Below are 26,967 nucleotides of genomic sequence, written 5' to 3'. Positions count from 1 at the left end.
TTACATACTTTATTGTATTTGGCAATTTTAAATGGTCCCAGATCATTACTTTCACCTTGAAAAATCATTGAGGCCTTATCATTCCACTTTATAATTAAGCACAGTGATTTACAGCCTTCATTCAGTTGTCATAAGAACTGTATTCCCATCTTATGACTGCAGATGCCTCCCCCTACTTGGTTCTTGCCTATTTTCTGAGCCTTATTCATAGGCTTTTTCTTTATTCTGTACAAAGTTCTTCCAATAAATTTATTTACCCATGATTTTGTCATTATTGGGTATGATTATATTCCAGTTAATATATAGTAAGATTATGAAAGTATGCTGGATTTATTATCTTTTAGGTTTTACAGTTAAAAGGTTTTTGTTTTTGGATTTGAGCTAATGTATAAGCTATGCTGCAAATATGATATTTTAAGTTTCCAGTCAAAAATCAAAATGAGATTAAGAGGATAAAATTATATTAAATATTTTGTCATTCTCTGACTTAAATTTGGGTTTTATCGCACATGCAGTGGGAAATATTACACGACATTTTAAGGCAGATCTGACACATACGCATGCTGAGTTCCCTAGAAGTTGTAGGAATATTTGTTTTTAAACTACTCAACACCTGAACACCATTTGTCATTGTTAGGCTTTGTGTCCCCCCCCCCAACAAATCTCATCTTGAATTGTAATCCCCATAATCCCCACGTGTCAAGGGAGAGACCAGGTGGAGGTAATTGAACCATGGGGGATGGTTTCCCCCATGTTGTTCTCATTATGGTAAGTTCTCACGAGATCTGATGGTTTTGTAAGGGGCTCTTCCCACTTCACTCAGCACTGCTCCTTCCTGGCGCCTTGTTAAGAAGGTGCCTTGCTTCCTCTCCATCTTCAGCCATGATTGTAAGTCTCTGAGGCCTCGCCAGCCATGCTGAACTGTAAGTCAGTTAAAACTCTTTCCTTTAAAAATTACCCAGTCTCAGACAGTTCTTTGTAGCATCATGAAAACAGACTAATACACCATCCATTTGAGAGGTATTCCCTAAATAGGTGGTATGCAGGGTCTACCTTCCACTTACAGAAGCTAAAAGGGGGTGGATATTTTCTCACTCACACCCTGGTAAAATATGGCATTAGCCTAAAATATAAGTTTAGTTACTTGAATGTTCTTCTTTGCTGTTCTTAACCATAAGAAAGCGACAAAACTATGTGATTATGTATAACATGTGGGTGGGGGGCAAAAATATTTAAGCATGATATCAATCACATACTGGAGGCATATAACTAAAGAAACTAGGCTATACTAGCACTAAGACAAGGCTTTATCAAGGTGAGGAGGTGAGGCAAACATCATTACCAGATTCCAAATTTTTCTCTACATATTCAGGTCTTCTTTTTCTAAAATCTATTCTCATATAAACTATGTGATTTGTTTCAATACCTAAGTAATGTCAAATGATAATTGTTTCAGAAATAAGAATGATCACGTATTGTAAGTGAAAAGGTTAAATTGGTAAATTGTTTGAGGATCAGAATTCCCTTTGCAGTGTCTGGTGCCATCATGTTTATGAAGAACATGCCATCTGAGAACAATTTCAGTATGGTCTTTGGGGAGAGTCTCCCCTGTGCCCCACAGTTGGCTCAGCTGAGGCCGCTTGTAATTAATTATCCCCAGATTCTGGACACATTTCAAAATACTGAAATGTTCTAATTTTTAAACTCTGGCAATGACATTTAGCTTTATGGAAACATTTCTTTACACTGTTGCCCAGAATTACCAACTGCCAGAATAAATTATGGACACACATTATAATCACTGCCCTTTTATGGATGGCCACAAAGATAACTATGTTGTGGAGTGACAGTCTTTCCTATGCTCATCCAGGTGCATTGTGGAAGTATATCATAAATGTTTTAAGTAAAATGATGTTCATTTCTCTGCTTTAACACCTTAGCATTGGACAGAATAAACAAAAGGAAATTCAAGTGAAATTTTCTTTGCTATAATGAAGAAATAGTTGTTCTCCCCCACCCCCATGGAAATCAATATATTCAGAAAGAGATTAGATTACATGATACACAAATTTCCCTCTAAGAAGTGTATAATACAATTGTGAATTAATACATGAGCAAATATATTATAAAAATTGTAACCAAGCATATACTCAGGGAGAAAAGATATGGAGTCTCAAATTCTGTTAATACAGAGGTGATAACAAACTAATTATATGTAGTTATCAAAATAATTATTCTACTGTTTATCAAACTTAATTACAAGACAAAAAGAAACACATGACAATAATGACATGATTAATGCAAATTCTAGCAGAACCTTTAAAAAATCTAGAATATAGATGTTTTCAGATATTCTGGCAGTATTCAGCTATGCAGATATAACCTCTTAAACAAGTGATATCACCGTTTAAAACTAGTTATTTGCTTGGGGTAACTGACTAGCAGTCATTGACTCTAATCAATCTTGTAGGCTTGATTTATGAATAAGAATTTTGCAGCTGTGAAAGCTGAAGTTAAGGAGGTGGGGAAGCATTAAAGAGGATCATCCAAAGCTGTCATACATGAATTCCTAATGTATTAGGAACTCTACTTACTGGCATCATAAAATGAATTGGTTCTTTGAGATAGTCACATAATCTGGATTTATTCATCTTTATCCTGAAATACATTATTTCATAGATGGTAAGATTCACATGTTTAATAATACATAATGACAAATTGTGCAAATAAGAAAATATAGGTACATATTTATATGAATATGCTAACAGAAATTTCTAAAATCACATATAGAAAAATATAAAGTATTTTGGGGCCATTTACAGGAGTAGTGAAAGTTCTTACAACTCTCAGTTATACCCAATGATGTCTCGATTAGTACCTATTATAAAAATAAAATTTATAATAGAATGTTTATACCATCCAGAAAAAGTTAAAATATATTAAGAATAGCCTATTTCTCTTTAATAAAGCATATATATAAAACTCTATTTGCTAATATTTCTATTCTCTAAAACATTCTGTTTATAGATAAGTCCTCTGCTATTTCTAGTCAAATGCTAATCTTTTGAATGAAGCTGAATTAGGTAGACAACTACTGGATGTATCCTGAGAAACATGTAATGTGTATATTTCATTTATTTTATAAGTAAGAGCTACGGACTGAGGTCACAATCTTTTCAAGGGTTATTAAATTCATTATTTTAACTAACACTTTTGAACATCTACCTTATGTTGTTAATTGAGGACATTTCTGAGTATATAACAACATAAGAATGATCGTTTTTAAACTTGAAAGAGATGACAGGTTAATGAGTAAAGGAGAAATATGAAATATCACAGAATTCCTTGACACTAAATGATGTTTTGCAAATACTGAACAGAATGATGTTTGTAAACTTTCTACTGGTTTTCAGGAGTCCCAAGACTATAGGAAAATGTACATCACCTAATTTTGTCACATATGAATAATTGTTTTTCCTTTGTGTTTCCAAGAAGCACAATGTAGACCAAGAGGTAGAAAAAATATTTTTAAAGATACATATTTAAGATGTTCAGCTTTTGTCAAATGAAGCAATAGGTCACAATAATGTCACAGAGACAATGAATTTCCAGCTTAATCCTCAGCAATAACATAATACTAATTATCAGGCATATATTCATTTATTCATTCATGAATGTTACTCATTCACATTCATTAAATAATAACTACAAGTTGAATGATGTTTTCAGCACTGGACGCACAGAAAAGTCAGATTCATTTTTTTATTTAGATGAAGAAGGAACAGAATATAAATAGCAAAAAAAAAAATCAAAACACAGAAAAAAACAAAAGTAGCAAAACTCAGTACTCAGAAATTCTGCAGAGTATTTATATACACATGCACACATACACACTCATATTCACACCTTATAATACCACTTTTATTATGCTATTTTGCATAGAAAACTCTTTAGGAATATTACATTTTATTAAAATAACAACGGAGATCCTTGGAGAAGATTACACATAATACATCACCTAATAGCATGAAGGTTTTTATCTGCTTATCTTGTCTCCAAGTTTTAAATATACACATTTAAGCTTTACACATTTAGACTCACAATATGGGTAACATTTTATTTTCCATATTTTCAGTTAATATTACAATACTTCTTTAAAGGCCTGGCATGTATTTTTCTCACTGCCATCCAATTTCATGCTGACATACAAACACATGAACAAACACACACACGCACACACACGGATTATTACTTTTTAAAATTTTGGCCATAGTTTTAGACATTTCCCTGCAAATTGTTTTCCTCTAAGAACAATTTAATATGCACATCCGTCCAGGAGACTAATTATAAATCTGCTTTACAATTAGTAGAGATTTTTGATAGCTATATAATTTTCATTGTACATTCTGTGTTTCAATTGTTTATTTTCATATCTGTAGCCCACTCTAACTCAGAAGGTGAGCTCTTCAAAAGCAGATAACTCCTGTTTTATGTTTGTATTCTCAAGATTTAACACTGAGTCTAGCACAGAGAAGTCAATGAATATCTGTGAGTGAATAGAATATGCACAAATAAATGAACATTTTTAATGAATCTTTAAAAAAATCTTTCCTTTTTGTGTGTGTGTATATGTGACAAAGTTTCATTCTTGTGCCCAGGCTGGAGTGCAATGACATGGTATTGACTCACTACAACCTCTGCCTCCTAGGTTCAAGCAATTCTCCTGCCTCAGCCTCCTGAGTAGCTGGGATTACAGGTGCCTGCCACCATGCCTGGCTAATTTTTGTATTTTTAGTAGAGATGGTGTTTCACCATGGTAGTCAGCCTTGTATGGAATTCCTCACCTCAGGTGATTCACCCACTTTGGCCTCCCAAAGTGCTGGGATTACAGGCATAAGCCACTTCACCCAGCCAAGTAATTTCAACTTTTATTATAGATTAAAGGGTATATGTGCAGATTTGTTATATGGGTATATTGTGTGATGCTGAAGTTGAGCATAGTACCCAGTATTTTTTTTTCAGCCCATGCCTCACTCTCTGCCTACCCTATCTAATAGTCCCTGGTCTCTATTTTCCTTATCTTTATGTCTATGTGTATTCAATGTTTAACTCCCCCTCATACATGAGAGCATGTGACATTTGGTTTCCTGTTCCATTTAGCCACTGTGGAAAGCAGTTTGGAGCTTTCTGAAGAATGAATCTTTTCATTAAAAAAAATTATACTCTCTAGACTTTACATACGATAGAGGTTAACTGGGGACAATTGAGAATGGGATGTCAATTAGAGTAAGTAGGAAGATTACAAAAAACTTTCAGAAGCAAACAGTCACTACAATCAAAATAGTTATTGGACACATAGAACATGAGGAGGAGAAAACACAAACCAGGATAATGGCTGGGTGAAGTCAAGTTCTTGGGACTTAGGAAAAAATAACCAATCTATCTTGGTTGCAACAAAGCGTTTATATAGGTAAGACAGAAGACTGGTGAGAGATTCTCAAATTTTTAATCCGTTGAAAGTCAGTCTGTTTGTAATGTATAAAACTCCATGAGAGATTTTCAGTGGGGTGGCGTAAGATTCTCACCAGATTTTAGGAAGTTGAGGAAGATTATCCTGAAATAAATGTGTTAAGTAGGTTGAGTTACAGTGAACCTTAGAGTAGGCTAGAAAATTAGCTCTTCAAAGAACCCAGCAAGTGGGAGTCAAGCTAGAGGAAGAACAAGAGGATAAAAACTTTACGAATGATAATATATATTTAAAAAAAACTGCAAGAAAAACAAACAGATTTTATTTTTTTAAAATGTATCCTTTTTTTAACTTTTATTTTAGAATCAGGGGGTGCAGGTGTAGGTTTGTTTCCTGTATAGACTGCATGATTCTGAGGTTTGGAGCATGAATGATCCTATCACCCAGGTACTGAGCATAGTACCTAAGAGTTTTTAAACCCTTGCCTGCCTCCCTCGCTCCTCACTCTTGTAGTCCTCATTTTCCATTGTTGCCATCTTCTATCCATGAGTACCCAATATTTGGCTCCCATTTATAAGTGAGAACATGTGGTATTTGATTTTCTGTTCATGTGTTAATTTGTTTAGGATAACAATCTCCAGTTGCATCTATGTTGCTGCAAAGGACTAACTTTCCTCCTTTTTATGGCTGTATAGTATTCCATGGTATATATGTACCACATTTTTTCTTTATTCAATCCACCGTTGTTGGGCACCTAAGATGATGCCATGTCTTTGCTAATGTGCTGCAATGAACATGTGAGTGCATGTGCCTTTTGGTAGAAAGATTTGTTTTCTTTTGGATCTTTGGCCAGTAATGGGATTGCTGAGTCAAATAGTAGTTCTTTGAGAAATCTTCAAACTGCTTTCCACAGTGGCTTCACTGTGGAATTTACATTCCCACCAATATTGTATAGGTGTTCCCTTTTCTCCACACCCTCATCAGCATCTGTTGTTTTTGACTATTTAACTATAGCCACTCTGACTGGTGTGAAATGAGATCTCATTGTGATTTTGATTTGCATTTCTCTGAAGATTAGTGATGTTGAACATTTTCTCCATATGATTGTTGGTTGCTTGTATGACTTCTTTAGAAAATTATTTGCTTATGTTTTTGTCCATTTTTTAATGGGGTTATTTATTTTTTGCTTGTTTAATTGTTTTTCTTATAGATTCTCAAACAGATTTTACATCTTTGTCCCCTTCCTTTTGCCTTGCCTTTAACATGGATTCCTCCCCTTTTTGAAAGAGAGTGACATAGTGAAATTTGCAGTTCAAAAAAAGAAAAAATACATTGGCAATTGAAATTTGTGTAACACTCTATGATATGCATTTATATATAAATATGTTCAGTTTTAACAGATGCCTATTAACATATAGTTGAATGGATCTAGGAGATTCTGCTATTGAGAAAAAAAAAAACTGGAATGTATTTTCAAAATTGTACAACTCCTATTCATACTATTTTATACTTGACATATCTATGAGAAAATATCCATGAAGAGAAATGTAAGAGCTTACATAAATTGAAAGAGTCAAGCATATCTAAGACATCCAGTTTACTTATGAGTGACAATTATAAAAAAAAAAATTCAAGTAAGTATGTCAGATCCTTGGATCTGCTTTCAGGTACTCTGGCCAAATAGCAGTAACATCATCTTTAAAAACTGAATTTAAGGCTGGATGTGGTGTCTCATGCCTACAATTCCAGCACTTCGGGAGGCCGAGGTGGGCGGATCACGAGGTCAGGAGATCAAGACCATCCTGGCTAACACGGTGAAACCCCGTCTCTACTAAAAATACAAAAAATTAGCCAGGCATGGTGGCGGGAGCCTGTAGTCCCAGCTACTCGGGCAGGAGAATGGCGTGAACCCGGGAGGTGGAGCTTGCAGTGAACCGAGATCTTGCCACTGTACTCCAGCCTGGGCGACAGAGCTAGACTCCATCTCAAAAAAAAAAAAATAGGAAAAAGAATTGAAAACCAGGATGGGTCAGAGGGATGCACATATACCCATGAAACGTGACAATTTCTTGTGTAAAAAGTAAGCTTTTTAAAACACATTTCCAGTCTCCTATGAAAACTACAAATTTTTATTTGCCAGCGTTTTTGGGGTGAAACCCAAAAACCCTTGTGAGGTACTTGGAAATGGACTGGAATTCTGAAAACAGTAGGTGGAAAATGAAGGCAAAATAGTACAGTTTTCTATTAGATGGGACCAATGTTAAACTCTGAGTCAGGAGACATTTATCACATCATTTCCTGAAACAGAATAAAAACAAACCAAAGATTGTCTTTTCTACCTGTTTAAGAGACTGGTAGTTTTATTAACTTATTTTTCTCTGAAAATAACATACACATATTGGCAATTTTCTTTCACTTTCTCTAAACTAGATACAGTGATGTAATAAGAAATTTATCAAATTTTCATACTTTGAAAGATTGAAAAGTTTAGAAATGTCTAAACTTATTCACTTGCATTTATAGATCCCTCATCAGGGATACCTTTTTTTTTTTATTCATTTACTCCAAATTATGTATGTATCCATTATAATTTTATAATTGTTCACTCATCTTCAGATTTATTATATATCTTATAGCATGTGACTTAGTAATTATGTATGACTGAGTGTGATCTTTTGTTTCAAATGTAGGCTATTTGAATTGATACTATGTCACTTCTACATTTGAAGTGGTACAATATCAATTCTAAATAGACTTCTAAATATACTAAATAGAGGCTAGAAAAACAAGAAGGTGAAAGAAAAACAAATTGTGAGATTGTAAACAAAACCTGGCTCTATATATTGATTATATTAAATTTCATGTAAATACTTTGAGAGAAAGCTATTGCCAGACTGTATAAAAATATACAATCAAATTATACTTGACAATTATTAAAATGCACTTTAAATACAAAGACACAAGGAAGATGAAAGTAAAATATGAAAATATATGCTATGCAAACTCCAAGAGAAAAGACTTTAGCAAGTCTAATATCAGATAAATTAGCCATGACAAAACAAATTGCCAGAGAAAAAGAGAGGCATATTATAATGTTAAAAGGGGCAATCCTTTATTCTAAAAGACGTAACAATTCTTAAATTTGTAAGCACCTAAAAAAGCTTCAGATTTCATGAAGCAATAATTGACAGACTTAAACAAAGGAATAGACAAATCCACAATGACTTTTGGATATTTTAATATTCCTTTCAAGCTAATAGATAGAACAAAGAGAAAATTCCGTGAAGATGTAGAAATTGGAAATCTAATGACTTTCAAGTTCTTTATATGTCAGTGCTGAAAATGAAAGTCTCTTTTGTAATATATACTTAATGTTATTTCTTTTTTTTTTTTTTTTTTTTTTTTTGAGACGTAGTCTCACTCTGTCGCCCCGGCTGGAGTGCAGTGGCCGGATCTCGGCTCACTGCAAGCTCTGCCTCCCGGGTTTATGCCATTCTCCTGCCTCAGCCTCCCGAGTAGCTGGGACTACAGGCGCCCGCCACCTCGCCCGGCTAGTTTTTTTGTATTTTTTAGTAGAGACGGGGTTTCACCGTGTTAGCCAGGATGGTCTCGATCTCCTGACCTCGTGATCCGCCCGCCTGGGCCTCCCAAAGTGCTGGGATTACAGGCTTAAGCCACCGCGCCCGGCCACTTAATGTTATTTCTAAATGAACTTCACCATCTTTGCCAATGATAGCTATTTCTATTGACTGATTTCCTCCTCCTCTGTCTTAAGGCTCTCATTTTCCTGATTCTTATGTTTAATGATTTTGACTGAATGCTGAATTATAAATGTTACATTATTCGGCACTTGGATTTTGTTATCTTCTAAGAGTATTACAGTTTATTCTAGTAGATACTAATTGTTTAGGTTGGTTATTTTGAGTTTTGTTTTTAAGCTTTATAAGTTTGGTCTAAATGAGCCTTTACAGGACTGTTCTGACCCTGCTTGTAAGACAGATCTTTCTAAGGTTTTTACTAAATATCGTAGTGGTTAAGTCTTTCCATTCTGACTTGTTGGAAATTGAATGTCTAGGTGAGCTCTAGTAATTTTTCACCTTGCAGTTCTTTTCTGGTGATTCTTTAGCTGGCCTTGCAGCATGTTTGCTTAAGCATATGCAGATTTCCATTCATCTGAAGACATAAGGGAACACCCCTGAAAATCCTCTGTACTCTTTTTCTACATTGCATTCTTAAATTAAGTTTAGCCCAAAGTTGCCTTCTTACACATTTTAAGTTTGGCCTAAAGGTTTCTCTATACATAGTGAAGTATAACCTAACTTATATGTTAAGCAGAATGTAACCTACACTTGTGCCAGCCACTGAGTTTTTGCCAATCAAGAGAAGCCGACTGTTAAAACCATGTTCAAACACAGCAAACACCAAGCTGTAACCAATGCATGGCTGTTTTTGTATCTCACTTTCATTGTCTGTATGTCATTTTGCTTTTTCTGGGCATAAATCTTTGATCACATAGCTGCATTGGAGTATCTCTGAACTTATTCTGGTTAAGGGGTTGCCTGATTTGCAAATCATTCTTTGCTCAAACTGTTAAATTTAATTTGTCTAAGGTTTTCCTTTTAACAGCTTCAAAGCCTCTGCTGTTTTGTAACATAAATTCCACCTGATCATCTTCCCCTAATCTTAAACTCTTCTCAACTAACCAAAACTTCTGCATTTTGCTTGGGTTTTTCTTCTGTATGATACTTCATAAATTGCCTCCAGAGAAAAACAAACAAACAAACAAAAAAACCCAGACAAACAAAGAAGAGCAACTGCAGGGATTTCTTGCCTACTTCTCCTCTCTTTAGTACGATAGTCTGGCAGTAGTGGTTGTCTACTGTCTTAAACATTGGTTTTATTATATTCTGTCTAGTTATCTTGTTCTTTATGGCAAGAGGGCTTGTCTGAGGCCAGATGCTTCATATTGGCTAAAAGAGTTATTTTCTCAATTGATTTTTGACAAAGGCTCTTATATATTTCAATGTACAAAGGAGCACTTCTTCAACAATTGGTGCACAAGCAACTGGATGTTTGCAATAAAAACTAAAAGTGAACCTTGACCCTTACCTCACTTCATTTAAAAAAAAAAAAAAAGGTAACTTGAAGAAGATTACACAAAAGAGTATACCCCAAAACTATAAAACTTTAAGAAAACTATTTGAGAAAAAAATTCTTCATGACTTTGAAGTAAACAAACATTTCTTAGGGCACAGAAAGCACTATTCCCAAAGACTTCTCGACCAAACTTTAGAAAGACTCCTCTGAGTTCGCTTATAAAATGGGCCTTGTCCTCAAGTCTTGTTTTAGACTCTTCTAGTCCAATTGTAGCAGGGATCCTGCTAAGTCAGTTTTGGGAGACTCCCTTCATCCTTGGTATCTAAATCTGATCAAATGGCTTTCAGCAAGGATTCTATTAGGCAGCTTTAGCAAGAATCCCTCTACCCATGATTGCTCCTATTAGTAATTGTCTATCCATTGACCTCCATAATTCTGCTCGTCGGCTAGAAATCCCAGCTGTCTTTGCTGTATTTTTGCTATTTTTAGAGTTGAGCCCCATCTCTCTCCCTTACTTCAATAGCCTTGACATTTTTTCAAAAGTCCTGAATCAAACCTTGCTTATCATTTTACTAGTGAACATGAAAAATAGAACTTCAGTAGAATATAGTAGTGTAATATTTTGGTCTCCCTTAATAAAATCAAACATAGATTAATACTTGCAGCTTTATTTCTCAAATTCTAGTAATGAGATAAGTTATTTAGTCCAAAATGTTTTATTGTCAATCAAATTTAGGAAAACCATTTATATTAAACACAATTTTATTATTATTAAAACATCTAATAATAGTAATTAAGTTCAGGAGTACATGTTCAGGGGTACATGTGCAGGTTTTTATAAAAGTAAACTGATAAACTCATGTCATAGAGGTTTGTTGTACAGATTATTTTGGCACCCAGGTACTAACACTTGTACCCAATAGTTATTTATATATTTTTTTGATCCTCTCCCTCCTCCTACCCTCAACCCTCAGGTAGACCCCAGTGTCTCTTTTTCCCTTCTTTGTGTCCATGAAGCACAATATTCTAATAAAAGACTCTTGAAAAGTCCAGAGAAAATAAATCTTTTTAACATCGTTCAACTCATATTATCATAGCATTAATCTTTTAGGGGAGAGTGAAGAGTAAATATTATTGAAGAAAGTTAAATGGTTCTATGGAATGTCTTTGTCAAAACTCTAGCTTCACTAATGGTGTGGAATGTTTAGCACTGCTTGCTATTCTATAAACTTGACAGACACATCCTGATCATTGAAAAGCCTACTCCAAGTAATTAAGGAATAATCTATTCTGAGAAATCAGTGTGATAAGCAGAGATAACAGGTCACTGAAATAAACAGTATGCTAAAAAATCTTGTATTGTATATATTAGTTAACAGGTATGTTTCCTTCTCAGAAAATAATATAAAATAATATCATTTTTGAAGGGTAATAATATTTGTTTAATTTATATCATTCAGATCAACATTCAAAATTTCCCGAGTGTTAGCAGCATTAATAAATGAACAAATAATAATAAAAATAAATGAATATAAACATAGATGCATAAATGAACAGAAGAAAAAATAGCTTTAAGTGGAGATGCAAATTTTAAATAGTATATACTACAGACACCAACTTTTAAATGTGCTATTTATTAATTTATAGTTAATTCTAATAATGTTTCTCAGTTGTGAGTGGTTTTTGGTAGGACATAAATACTCCTATCCAATGTACATCCCCTATTTTGTCTCCATTTTAAAGAGTTTTTTTTGCTACAATCTGAGCAACACTGCAGAGCCAGAACATATCAGTATACATCCCTTTATTAGGGATACACATCTCTTCAAATATGAAATTAATGTATATCAGATTCGCTTTACAAAAAGAACCCTAATATTGTACCTTGTATGATCAGTGCAAATATTTGCAAAAAGACATTACTTGAATAAATCAGAATAACTTCCTTCCATTTGTGTAAAACATTTCATGGTATTGAAATTCTAACTGAGCTTTTTAGATTTCCAAATTTTAGCTAAACAGGAAAAAACCAAGTATTCTTTCAAACTGGAACAACTGTACCCCCTCGCTCCATGATAGGAAAACAAAATAAAAAACCCTGTTCAAAATTAGCTTGGAATTCTAAGTGAGGAACTCTTAAACTTGATGTATTTGTTCATTCGCTCTGCGTTAAATGCTCATTTTGCTCCTGGTGCTTATCCAGTTGGCCCTCCTTAGAGTCATCATGTATAATATGTACTTGTACCAAGACATTGTCTACTCCTAGAGAGTCAGTACGATGTCTGAATCCTGTGGGTTTTACAGTTATCTGCTCTCCTTTAGTCTGCCCAACTAAAGACAGTCCACGTTCTTCAGTTATTGGGGTAAAAGACAGAAAAGCCTGAGTGCAATAAACCAGATACAATTAAATAGCCATGAGGAGTTAGACTCAGATGGTTAAGAAGTGTCAGAGGAACAAGCATTTGTCTTTGAATTATGTCAATTATGAGATATTTAAAGGGTAACAGATCTGTATGTACTCACCACAGAAAGAGTATACCTCTCAGGCCTGGAAGAAGAAATGGCTTCTGAGAATCAAGGAGTTCAACATACTGATTTCATTTATTTGTTTTTATATAACCAGTAATGGGATTGCTGGATTACATAGTAACCCATTTTTAATTTTTTGATACACTTCCATACTGTTTTCCATAATGGCTGTACCAATTTACATTCCCAGCACCTGTACATAAGAGTTCCCCTTTCTCCGCATCCTCATTAGTACTTGTTATTTTTTGTCTTTTTGATAATAAGCATCCTAACCTGAGTGTGGTAGTATTTCATTGCTTCATTGCACTTTCCTGATGATTAGTAATGTTTAACATTTTTAGTATATCTATTGGCAGTTATTTGTCTTCCTTTGAGAAATGTTTATTCAGATATATTGCTAATTTTTTTTTTTTTTTTTTTTTTTTTTGAGATGGAGTCTCGCTCTGCCAACCAGGCTGGAGTGCAGTGGTGCGATCTCGGCTCACTGCAAACTCCGTCTCCTGGGTTCACACCATTCTCCTGCCTCAGCCTCCCAAGTAGCTGGGACTACAGGCACACGCCACCAGGCCTGGCTAACTTTTTTGTATTTTTAGTAGAGATGGGGTTTCACTGTGTTAGCCAGGATGGTTTCGATCTCCTGACCTTGTGATATCTCACCTCGGCCTCCCAAAGTGCTGGAATTACAGGCATGAGCCACAGCATCTGGCCTATTTTGCCAGTTTTTAGTAAGTCATATTATTGGATTTTTGCTTTTGATTTGTGTTCTTGGTTTGTTCTAGATAGTAACCCTTTGTCAGCTGAGTAGTTTACAAATACTTTCTCCCATCCTTCAGGTTGTCTCTTCACTGTATTTTCTTCTGCTGTGCAGAAGTAGTAAATCCTTACCTATCAATAGTAACCTTGACTATAAATAAACTAAATAATATAATTAAAGTATATAAAGTGGTTAAATGGACTAAAAAAAGACTCAAATATATGCTGCTTATAAGAAACTTACTTCACCTATAAAGACATGCACAGGCTAAAAGTGAATGAATGGAAAAAGATATTCCATGTAAATGGAAACCAAAGCAGATTAGAAGTAGCTATACTTACATCAGACAAAATAGACTTTCAGTAAAAAAAAAAAGATATAAAAAATGACAAATAAGGCCATTATATAATGATAACAGAGTCATTACAGTAGGAGGATATAGCAATTGCAATTACATATGCATCCTACACTGGAGCATCTTTATGTGTATATATAATAACAGATCTAAATGGAGATATTTATTGTGATGTAAGAATAGTAAGGTACTTTAATACCCCACTTTCATACCTAGACATATTATCCAAACAAAAAATCAACAAAGAAACATCAGAGTAAGGCCAGGTGCGGTGGCTGATACCTGTAATCCCAGCACTTCGGGAGGCCAAGGCAGGCAGATCACTTGAGGTCAGAGTTCAAGACCAGCCTGGTCAACATGGTGAAACCTCATCTCTACTTAAAATACAAAAAATTTGTATTTTAACAGGCATGGTGCCAGGCATGGTGATGCATATCTGTAATCCCAGCTACCTGAGAGGCTGAGGCAGGAGAATAACTTCAACCCTGGGAGGCAGAGGTTGCAGGGATCTGAGATTGTACCATTGCACTCCAGTCTGGACAATGGAGTGAGACTCCATCTCAAAAAAATAAATAAAAAGAAAGAAACATCAGAGTTTAGCTGTACTCTAGACCAACCTCTAGTTAAACTTCATGGACGTTGACAGAACATTTTGCCCAACAGTTATAGCATACACATGGAATGTTCTCCAGGATAGACTGTATTTTAGGTCACAAATATATATATATATAAATAACATTTTTTAAAAAATAAAATTACATCGATTCTCTTTTCTGCACACAATAGAATAAAACTGGAAATTACCTTTTTAAATGAATGTGTTAATGCTAATATGCCAAATTTTAATTGAATAAAAAACAATTTTTTACATTACAGATTTGATTCAGTTTTACACCAATCCATTACATTTTACATTATGAAGGTCTAATTTTGGGACAGAACATAAAGCAGTAGTGCTGACATAATTGAAGAAATCCTTAATATTTTGTCTCTTTTTTGCAATAAAACTATGTTTTCTTCCTCAGAATAAAAGCTTGAAAAACAAACTCTTGTCAGGAAACAAGCTCTGTGGCATTCATGCAGAAGAGGTGAGTACATTTTTGCTTCTTCTAACTTTAACCGGATAAAAACAGTATTATTGCCAGTTTTTTGTTCAACTCAGACATCTGGTAACTCTTTTTCCTCCTAATACAAATGCAAATTTTTAAATAGAAAAAATATATTTTAAACCTTTGAGTATCTTTGTGTTTTAACATTGCAATAACCAAAAGGGAAAAAAAAATTAACAAAGGTAGGTAATGGTCACTTTTGTAGATTTTTTTTTTTTTTTTTTTTTTCTGGATTTCTTCCTTATCTGAACTAGCAGAATTTCCTTAATAGCAAATTACTGGAAGTCCATAAAATTTCCCTTTTTGTTTCCTCTCTTGTACCTTCTATGTGATGTCTATAAAGTTTTGCGGTGGCAATTGACTGTCAGAGTGAAGATTCTGGGGTTGACCATAAACCATACGAAATAAATACATTCATTGGTTCTATTTGCTGTGTAGGCTGTGTAGCAAAATCATCTCATATATTTCTCAGGGGGACATATGTCATTCTGCTTAATATAGATTTAACTAAAATAATCAATTTTCTATATTTCTCATCTCCAAATCTATTCTTATATCTCTGTAATGTGAAAATGTAGCTCATATAAACCTTAGTAATAGCAATGAAATAGTAATGATACTGTCATGCTAAATAGTTGTTGATGCCTCAAGGAGAGGAGACAAGATTCACTGTTTTAGTTGCATCCTCCAAGAAGCACACACAAAGATATATTAAATGTGTAAGAAATCTATTCAAGAAATAGCCTATGAATGATAAGAGACAGTCATGAGTGGCTTCATATCATGACGATGTCTTATAACTATGAAGCAGAGGGAAGGAAGGAAGTTTAGATGCAATGAGAAAAGTTGCTTACACAAGTTAAGACAAGTTTACCCTTTGTCTCAGAGTTGTCTAGAAGTAAGGCAAAGAGCTTCTAAAACAGCTCTATTGTCTTTAAATTATGGAACAACCCTTGGTTCAAAAATATCTTTTTCTGCCACTATCCTCTTCCAGCAGGAGGGAAAGGGAAGATAACCTGGTGAAGCACGAGCATTGCTTTTCAGGAGTCCACCCAGGAAATAGTCTCTTCTATCTCATTGTACCCTATTTGCTAACACTAGGTCACATGCTGAGCTAAGTCGAAGAGATTCTGGAAAATGTCACTAGGTCAATAGTCCTGTGTTCACCCCAAACTGAGATTTGTTAAAGAAAGTGAAAACTCTCCTTGAAAAACAAGAAAAAATCATTAACACAAATACAAACATTCAAGTCTAACATGCAATATAACAATCAATTTTATAATATCTTTCCTATAGTATTATATATGGCATTATTAGAAATGTTTAATACAGAAAAACTAAAAGATGATGTTACAGAAGATGAAAAACTAGCCTAAATGGTTTGTAGATCTAATCTAGTGTAATGTTTCATTTCTTTGTATTTTTCTATTTGAACACAAATAGACTTGTACATTGTTTATATTTTAGGTTTTAGAAATAATATAAATGTGGTTTGTGCAGGTTGTATTACAAGAGGGTAACCAGGTGGAATGATGTTTTGAAAAAGAAATATTTAGATTGAAGTTATATTGAGATAATTTATATGTGTTCAGGATTCACATGACATTCATGTATATGAAAGAGAGGAAGCTCCTGTGAGAAATATCTGTCGTGCATGGAAGTAAAAATGGGCTTACCTTTATTGTTTAGTCTGTCAATTCAAGAATAATTCATATTTTTTCTTCATCTCAATGCCTTGGAGAATATATTATCCCTGAATTGTTAGATACTTCACGTATTAGTGTTGCCTAATATTGAAATGTATTGTAATAGGTTCATTGCAATTTATTTGCTATATGTCATTATGTATTTATAGAATAAATTTAGAGCTTAACATTCTTGGTAATGGGGCAGGCGTGTGTTTTTGTCTGTCACAATACAACTTCAAAACAATATGGTGGCAAATTTAATTATTTGATTCACCATCACTACCAAAAACAAAATACGAATATATTGTCTTGGTTAGGAGCTAACATGGAGATTGCCTGTTAGATCAGTGACCCTCAACTGTCAGTGTTCATAGAAGAATAAAATATCTAAATCCCGTTGACACCCAGAAGATTGCCATTGTTTTCATTTGCCAGAGGATAACATTAACAAGAGAAGCTACTATAAACACCATCTACCAAAATCATCATTCCTATTTCATCGAAGAAATGCTGTTTGAACATGAAATTATAGGAAGCAAAAATCTCAGTCTGAAAGATAATCCCCTAAATGGGATAAAAAAACTGAGATAAAATATCCTATCATGGTTGCCTACTTTTTCATCTTCCTTGTCATTTTATTACAGACAACATTATCATTATTAGCAACTTTAATTTTGCTGTGAAATCTTACGAAAACTTTATGACTCACAGGCACCAACATCTGGAACTGTATATAAAATCACTAATTGTTTGAAGATTCTCCTTTTGATAATTTTAACTTTTCAAAATGTTGCTAACAAGGTAAATAAAAGTCTAAGTTTTAGCTGGGTTTTGAATTAATATACATTATAAAAAAGAGATGTACCCACTCAGAATGCACTTATTCTTTGCGTAATCTTGCCTGAAATCCTCAGAATTTATTTATTTATTTTTTTTGAGATGGAGTCTTGCTCTGTCTCCGAGGCTGGAGTGCAGTGGCACCATCTAGGCTCACCGCAAGCTCCACCTCCCGGGTTCACCCCGTTCTCCTGCCTCAGGCTCCTGAGTAGCTGGGACTACAGGCGCCCACCACCACGCCCGGCTAATTTTTTGTATTTTTAGTAGAGACGGGGTTTCACCTTGTTAGCCAGGATGGTCTCGATCTCCTCACCTTGTGAGATGCCCACCTTGGCCTCCCAAAGTGCTGGGATTACAGGCATGAGCCACCGCATCCAGCAAGGATTTTGCTTTTTAACTGAAAATTACCAGAGTGCTGGAAACAAAGAGATGAATAACTGTGAGGAAAACTCCTAAAACATATTTTTAATATATATATTATGATAGCAAAGCTCAAAAAATCTAGTCATTCAAGGCCCTCAAATGCAGAAGGTTTTATTGCAGTTCCTGAATGAATCATTGAATAATTGATGTTTTGATAATAATTCTAACTTATGTGGAAAATTTTAAATGATATTCTGTACATTCAGAATATGCACTTTAATTATGTTTTAAAAATGAACACCTCAAATAGCTAAAAGGCAACCATTCTGACACTTGAAAGAGAGCATCAATTATGTGGAAGAATTGACATGCAATTTGCCAAATCACGTGCACCATGTGTGGTAGTAATCTCCCACTCTCCATTGATATTCACCAACTTTAGTATGAGGGGGAAAAAAAAAAAGAAGAAAGTCTGTTTTCCTGAGAAACCTGGTTGCAAATGAGTCCTGGACAGCAGATTGGAACAGCAGTCAGAAAATGCCAATCAACTGTGCATTTGAAATTGTGAGAGATATCATAAATTATTCTTTACTCAAGTCAGCAGCACGAAATGATGATGACCATGTAAAGCAGAATTATCTTAGAGGGCCTCCCCAGCCATGTGGAATTGTGAGTCAATTAAGCTCTTACCTTTGTAAATTGCACAGTCTCAGGTATTTCTTTGTAGCAGTGTGAGATCAGACTAATACAGTAAATTGGCACCACAGGGAATGGGGTGCTGCTGTAAAGATACCTGAAAATGTGGAAGCGACTTTGGAACTGGGTAACAGGCAGAGGTTGGAACACTTTGGAGAGCTCAGAAAAAAACAGGAAGATGTGGGGTGGTTTGGAACCTCCTAGAGACTTGTCAAATGGTTTCGATCAAAATGCTGATAATGATATGGACAATGAAGTCCAGGCTGAGGTAGTCTCAGATGGAGATGAGGAACTTGTTGGGAACTAGAGCAAAGGTGACTCTTGCTATGTTATGGAAAAGAGACTGTCAGCATTTTGCCCCTGCCCTAGAATTCTGTGGAACTTTGAACTTGAGAGAGATAATTTAGGGTATCTGGTGGAAGAAATTCCTAAGCAGCAAAGTGTTCAAGAGGAAATGGAGCATGAAAGTTTGGAAAATTTGAAGACTGACAATGCAATTAAAAAAAAAAAAATTCTGAAGAGAAATTCAAGCCAAAGGCAGAAATTTGCATAAATAATGAGGAGCCCAACGTTAATCACCAAGACAATAGGGAAAATGTCTGCAAGAGATGTGGAGACTTTCATGGCAGCCCCTCCCATCATATGCCCAGAGGCCTAGGAGGGAAAAATGGTGTCATGGTCTGGGTCCAGGGCCTCCCAGATCTGTGCAGTCTCTGGACATGGTGCCCTGAATCCCAGCTGCTTCAGCTCCAGCTGTGGCTTAAAGGGGCCAAGGAACAGCTCAGACCATTACTTCAGAGTGTGCAAGCTCCAAGCCTTGGTGGCTTCCATGTGGTTTTGAGCCTGTGGGTGCACAGAAGTCAAGAATTGAGGTTTGGGAACCTCCGCCTATATTTCAGAGGATGTATGGAAATGCCTGGATGTCCAGGCAGAAATTGCCTGCAGAGGCAGAAGCTACATGGATAGTCTCTTCTAGGGAAGAGCAGAAGGGAAATGTGAGTTTGGAGCTCCACACAGAGTCACCACTGCATCACTGCGTAGTGGATCTGTGAGAAGAGAGTCACCATCCCCCAGACCCCAGAATGGTAGATCAACGGCCAGCTTGCACTGTGCACCTGGAAAAGGCATGGGCACTCAATGCTAGCCCATGAAAGCAGCCAGGAGGGGGGCTGTACCTTGCAAATCCACAGGGTGGCGCTGTGCAAGGCTATGGGAGTCCACCTTTCATATCAGCGTGACCTGGATGTGAGACATGGAGTCAAAGGAGATCATTTTGTAACTTTAAGGTTTAATGACTGCCCTATTGACTTTCAGAATTGCATGCAGCCTGTGGCCCCTTTGTTTTGGCCAATTTCTTCCATTTGTAATGGGTATATTTACCGAATGCCTGTACCCCCATTGTATCTAGGAAGTAACTAACTTGCTTTTGGTTTTACAGGCTCATAGGCAGAAGGGAATTGTGTTGTCTCAGATGAGATGTTGGACTTGGACTTTTGGGTTAATGCTGGAATGAGTTAAGACTTTTGGGGTCTGTTGGAAGGGCATGGTTGTTTTGAAATGTGAGGACATGAGATTTGGGAGGGGCTGGGGCAGAATGGTATGGTTTGACTTTTTGTTCCTACCCAAATCTCACCTTGAATTGTAATACCATAATCTGCACATTTCATAGGAGGGACCTGGTGGGAGGTAATTGCATTATGGAGGCAGTTTCTCCCATGCTGTTCTCTTGATAGTGCGTCCTCAGGAGATCCAATGGTTTTATAAGCATCTGGCATTTCCCCTGCTGGCACTCACTTTCTCTTCTGCTGCCCTGTGAAGAGGTGCCTTCCACCATGATTGTAAGTGTCCTGAGGCCTCCCCAGCCATGCAGAACTGAATCAATTAAGCTTCTTTCCTTTATAAATTACACAGTCTCAGCTATTTCTTTATAGCAGTGTGAGAACAGACTAATACAGAGAGTAAATTAACATAATAAGACATAGATGCTGTACTTGAAATATTGTCTTGAGTCACATGGGAAGCTGTGTGAGGACAGACAATGATGTAATAAATGTGATTCTGAAGTGGAAGAATAAAGTCAAGGTACTGAGGGCTCAATGTGAGTTTGCATTCATAAAAGCCATTAACAAGTAGATATACTAAATCATGTCTTTTTGTTCTTATGCATCATGCATTTCACCTTCACTATCCATATAAAAAGAAAGGTGACTTTCTGTGGAAATGAAAAAAATCAACTACCCTGTGAGAAACCATAAATTCTTGCTGCTGCTTTGTACAGAGTTAAGTGATACAGAATTATTAACATATCTCACTCTCACTCTTAACTTACCCTCCCTCCTTCCCTCCTTTCTTTCCTTCACTGCCCTTCCCTTCCCTTCCCTTTCCTCTCTTCCTTCCTCTCTTTCCTCCCTTTTCCTTCTTTTCCTCTCTCCCACTTCCTCTTTACCTCCCCCTTTCCCTTTCCTTCTCTTCCTGTCTCCTTTTCTTTTCTAAATTTTATTTCATTTTGTTCTTTTTGTTCTTTCTTATTAACTTCCTGATTCAATAGATCACTAAATGCAGCTGACTTATAATAGAAATATCTGTGAAAAACTGTGTTTCTGATATTAGAACCTTGTAGTAGTGTATCATTGACAACACATTCAAGTTTCCACTTAAATCAGTCGTACTTATAGCATTGAACAAAAATTGAAAAATTATTGTGCCGTTATAACACAGCTACCACTTCACAAATCAAGTACATTGCATAATTAGAAATATTCTGGGCCTGGGTGTTGTGGCTCACCTCTGTAATCCAAGCACTTTGGGATGCCAAGGTGGACAGATTACCTGAGCTCAGGAGTTTGAGACAAGCCTGGACAACACAGTAAAACCCCGTCCTACGAAAATACAAAAAATTAGCCTGACATGGTGGTGTGCGCCTGTAGTCCCAGCTACTCAGGAGGCTGAGGCAGGAGAATTGATTGAACCCAGGAGGCGGAGTTTGCAGTGAGCTGAGAATGTGCCCCTGCGCCCCAGCCTAGGCAACAGAACAAGACTCCATCTCAAAAAAAAAAAAAAAAATTCTGAATATTTTAGAAAACCAAATCACAATAAACTTGCAGTTGGTTTAGTGGACAACTCATATTCCATTGTAAGCTTGGAAAATTATATTTCTACAGTATAGGCAGATGTTCTTTATTAAAGAGGACTTTTATATCAACACAGTTTACTAGGATGTAATAGTGACATAAGGATCATGGGTTCATTACCTACCATAGCCAGCTTCTTTTAAAATTTAATTTTATTGAGATATAATTTACAGTACAATATAATTTATCTAGTTTAAGTGTACAGTTTGATGGATTTGACCAATGTATAGATTCAAAACATACAATTTTTTCATTACCCTCCAAAATGTCTTCTTGTTATATTACGCTGAATCTTTACCCCAACTCTTAGTCCATGTCAACTACTAAACTGATTTCTATCACTGTTTGTTTGCCTTCTGGAATGTTATCCAAATTGAATTATACAAAATATAGCTTCTAGTTACTGGATTCTTTCACATTGTATAATGCTTTTGAAATTTGTCTGTGTTGTTCCATGATTCAGTACTTCATTCCTTTTCAGTTGCTCAACAGTATTCTAGTACTCCATGTCATGGATATCCTACAATTTATCTCTTCATTGCTTATTAAACATATGTGCTCTTTCTAGCTTTTGGCTATTATGAATAAACATGGCTTAAGTATTTTTGTATATGTTATAGTTCCTCTTGGGTAATTACCTAGGACATATTGCAGTGTAATGCAGTGGACATATGTTTAATTTTATCAGAAAATGCCACTTTCCCCAAGTGATGATACTAATTTATAATTCCACTCAAATACATTTTAATTATTAATTTTTCCTTCTCGTGATCATGCTAATTTATTTGTTTGTGTGTGTGTGTGTGTGTGTGTGTGTGTGTGTGTGTGTGTTATTGGTTATTGGTGGTGGTGGTTTTCTTTTTTTGTTTGTTTTTTGCCTGAGTAAAGAATCAGAACCTATAATTTTAGGTATAGAAATACAATAATCTGAAGTCCTTATATTATAATTTTAGTAATTGGGACTGTCCTGAAAAATTCAAAATACATGATCATCATTCAGTGACTTAAGGGAACATAATTAAATGTGGTAGTCAAAGCATACTACTGAGAAAGATTTTCTTTTTAAGTATTTTCCTATTTGCGATGGCCCTCTTAAAAAGTGTATTACTCTAAAGTGCAAACAACATTCAGCTCAGCATTAGTATTGTAGCAACTTTTCTTGCTTCCAGTCACATTTGCTTCTACTTTGGACATATATCAAATTCAAATTTACTCCCATTTAATTTAAAAAAAGTAATTGAAAATAAGTAGTAAAAAATGAGGCATACATATGCACAGATGTAATTAGCATCTACAATTAGAGTGTTGGCCATGCCTGGGTGATAGAAATTCTGTGTGTTTAGTTGTGGATTGGGGGAAGAACAATACTCAACTTTCTTTAAATAACATATTTTAAACAAGCTCTGGTTTTTCTCTTTCTGCCTAGGATGTCTGGAGGTCTGACTCTCAAAGTTAAGGTTTAACTCACCAATAACCAATAACAACACACACACACACACACACACACAAATAACATGATCACATGAAGGAAAAATTGATAATTAAAATGTATTTGAACAGAACAGAGCCCTAAGAAATAATACCACACATCTACAACCATCTGATCTTTGACAAACCTGACAAAAACAAGAAATGGGGAAAGGATTCCCTATTTAATAAATGGTGCTAGGAAAACTGGCTAGCCATATGTAGAAAGCTGAAACGGGATCTCTTCCTTACCCCTTATACGAAAATTAATTCAAGATGGATTAGAGACTTACATGTTAGACCTAAAACCATAAAAACTCTGGAAGAAAACCTAGGTAATACCATTCAGGACATAGGTATGGGCAAGGACTTAATGTCTAAAATACCAAAAGCAACAAAAGCCAAAACTGACAAATGGGATCTAATTAAACTAAAGAGCTTCTGCACAACAAAGGAAACTACCATCAGAGTGAACAGGCAACCTACAGAATGGGAGAAAATTTTTGCAATCTACTCATCTGACAAAGGGCTAATATCCAGAGCCTACAAAGAACTCAAACAAATTTACAAGAAAAAACAACCCCACCAAAAAGTGGGTGAAGGATGAGGACAGACACTTCTCAAAAGAAGACATTTATGCAGCCAACAGACACATGAAAAAATGCTCATCATCACTGGCCATCAGAGAAATGCAAATCAAAACCACAATGAGATACTATCTCACACCAGTTAGAATGGTGATCATTAAAAAGTCAGGAAACAACAGATGCTGGAGAGGATGTGGAGAAATAGGAACACTTTTACACTGTTGGTGGGACTGTGAACTAGTTCAACCATTGTGGAAGACAGTGTGGCAATTCCTCAAGGATCTAGAACTAGAAGTACCATTTGACCCAGCCATCCCATTACTGGATATATACCCAAAGGACTGTAAATCATTCTACTGTAAAGACACATGCACACGTATGTTTATTGTGGCACTATTCACAATAACAAAGACTTGGAACCAACCCAAATGTCCATCAATGATAGACTGGATTAAGAAAATGTGTCACATATACACCATGGAATACTATGCAGCCATAAAAAAGCATGAGTTCATGTCCTTTGTAGGGATATGGATGCAGCTGGAAACCATCATTCTCAGCAAACTATCGCAAGAACAGAAAACCAGACACCACTTGTTCTCACTCATAGGTGGGAACTGAACAATGAGAACACTTGGACACAGGAAGGGGAACATCACACACAGGGGCCTGTCGTGGGGTCAGGGGAGGGGGGAGGGATAGCATTAGGAGATATACCTAATGTAAATGACGAGTCAATGAATGCAGCACACCAACATGGCAGTGTATACATATGTAACAAACCTGCACAATGTGCACATGTACCCTAGAACTTAAAGTATAATAAAACTTTTTTAAAAATGTATTTGAGTGGAATTTAACTCTCAGAGTTAAGGTTTTCTGTTTTACTTCAAAACTAGTTGGACTGTACTTTGCTTGGCTGCAAAATGTATTCCTGTGAAGTCTGAAAGTATTTTAGTCTTCAAGTTTGAAAATACAAATGAGTTACACAACCTATCCATGTTTTTGTCTTACAGTCCAAAAAAATCCAAGCCCAGCTGAAGGAGCTTCGTTATGGGAAGAAGGATTTATTATTTAAGGTGAGAATCTTTTCTCTTTTCCCTGAAACTTTCTATCCCAATACCAAAAATCTCAAGAACATTATTTAGCTTAAATTTGATTTCTGGAATTTCTCATGAATTTGAGTTGCGTTTGACTGCTTTAGAAATACTTTTATTTTCTTGCCTACTTAGAGATAAGTGGAAATATTATTTCCTACATTCATTCTTAATCAAAAGCATGCCTCATTCCAGCAGGTTAGGAGTCTATAAAACAAATCCTGCTTCCCCAGAGTTCATGAGTTGCAGATATTAAGCTGAGAGACTTATGTGAAGTACATCATACAAGGACTTTTGAATCTTTTAAATTTATTTTTCAGATCAGAGTTTTAGAAATAAATGTTAGTGGAAGACAACAGACAGTTCAGCAATATTCAGTGTTTTACTTCTATGTAATATTCCAGTTGAATATAGATTAGTAAAACGTCAACTTTCAGATATTACCAAGATCAGGACTTGTTGAAAATTTTTATGACTTAAAATATGAGATATATTATATGTAAACCTTGTTATTTCATGTCATTTTACATTTTATGAAATCAGGAGACCTGAATACAAAGAGATTATGAAGTTGCATGAATTAGAATTCCTTTAGCATATACAATACCCCCAAAAACTGTTCCACCGTAGGACTTTTATTAATTCAAATAACAAAAGGCCCAGAAGCATGACAATGTTATAGTTTATTTCATAGCTCAACAATGTCAACAAGACTCAGGTTTGTTTTGCATTGTCCTCCACATCACTCCATGTGACAACCCTCAACTTAAAGATTTATTCTAAGTCTTGGTTCCTCATAGAATCATGATGGTCACTAAAGATATATATATATCTGTGATAAGATATCACTATATATATATATAGTGTCTTCATCCAACTATGTACACAGTCAAAGCAGAAAAAGGAGGCGTTTGTCCTCCAAAGTCATTATTTTTTCTGAAGGAGGAGAGTTTTTTGAGAAAGTTCTCCAAACTAGGTTATGCATCCAGGCAAAGGTAAAACCTTAGCATTTTTAGATTCTATTGTGAAAGACTGTTTCTTTTGCAGATAAGTAATAGAAAGGGAGTTGCTGTGGGAGGCAGCCAAGGTTTCTGCTGTAATGTATTCATGCACTCATCCTGATGGCAGCACACTTATCTGATTTACCTGCTAATATATCAGCAGTGCACGGTTTAAGTCTTGAATAAACATATGTTGATGATTGATAAATAGATAGATAGATAGACAGACAGATAGATAGATGTGTCAAGGAAGTAGACAGTAGAAACTCAACTATTAGGTTGGTGCAAGAGTAACTGAGGTTCTTGCCATTAAAAAAAAAGCAAAAACCACCATTACTCTTGCACCAACCTGATAGCACTGAAGTACCTGTTACCACAGACATTCACCCATGCACCTTTGAAAGGAGTCTACGAACTGGTGAGCCCTGAGATGAGTAGTAGATTCTATTTCAGGTACTTTCCTCTTAGGAAATGTTCAATTTTGAATAGATTTGATTTTTTTTTTTTTTAAAGTAAATGTAGACTTTGAAGAAGTAATGCTTGCTGTCAAAGCATTTACATCTCATCCTAAAAATAATGACACATGCTGGCAATTGCAGAGCATAATGATGAATTTGGTGCCCTTATTAATGCTTGAGAGCTGCTTTTAACTTGGGGGAGGCTGCTAGCTGAAGTAGAAATCCTCCACTAAAGATAGAAGTGAGGCCTAACTGACTGTTAGTTGCCCAGAGACTTGAGTTACTTTATATCCTCCTTGATTCCACTTGGAGCTGATATATTCTCTAGAAT

The 26,967-nt window shown here is 35.5% G+C and overlaps 1 protein-coding gene across 3 annotated transcripts in view; it reads left to right on the top strand.

Moving 5' to 3' along the window:
• Positions 1 to 26,967, top strand: part of LUZP2 (leucine zipper protein 2) — a 578,438-nt gene that overhangs the window by 395,643 nt on the left and 155,828 nt on the right. For all 3 annotated transcript variants that reach the window (XM_005578372.5, XM_045371619.3, XM_005578370.5), the window contains 2 exons: positions 15,228 to 15,290; positions 25,097 to 25,159. In XM_005578372.5, the coding sequence (XP_005578429.2) occupies positions 15,228 to 15,290; positions 25,097 to 25,159 (126 nt within the window). The remainder of the gene's footprint in view (positions 1 to 15,227; positions 15,291 to 25,096; positions 25,160 to 26,967) is intronic.

The sequence above is a fragment of the Macaca fascicularis genome, chromosome 14 (genome assembly GCF_037993035.2).
Source record: "Macaca fascicularis isolate 582-1 chromosome 14, T2T-MFA8v1.1".
NCBI classification, from domain to species: Eukaryota; Metazoa; Chordata; class Mammalia; order Primates; family Cercopithecidae; genus Macaca; species Macaca fascicularis.
The sequence above is the reverse complement of the archived record's forward strand: the minus strand, read 5'-3'. Positions and strand labels throughout refer to the sequence as shown.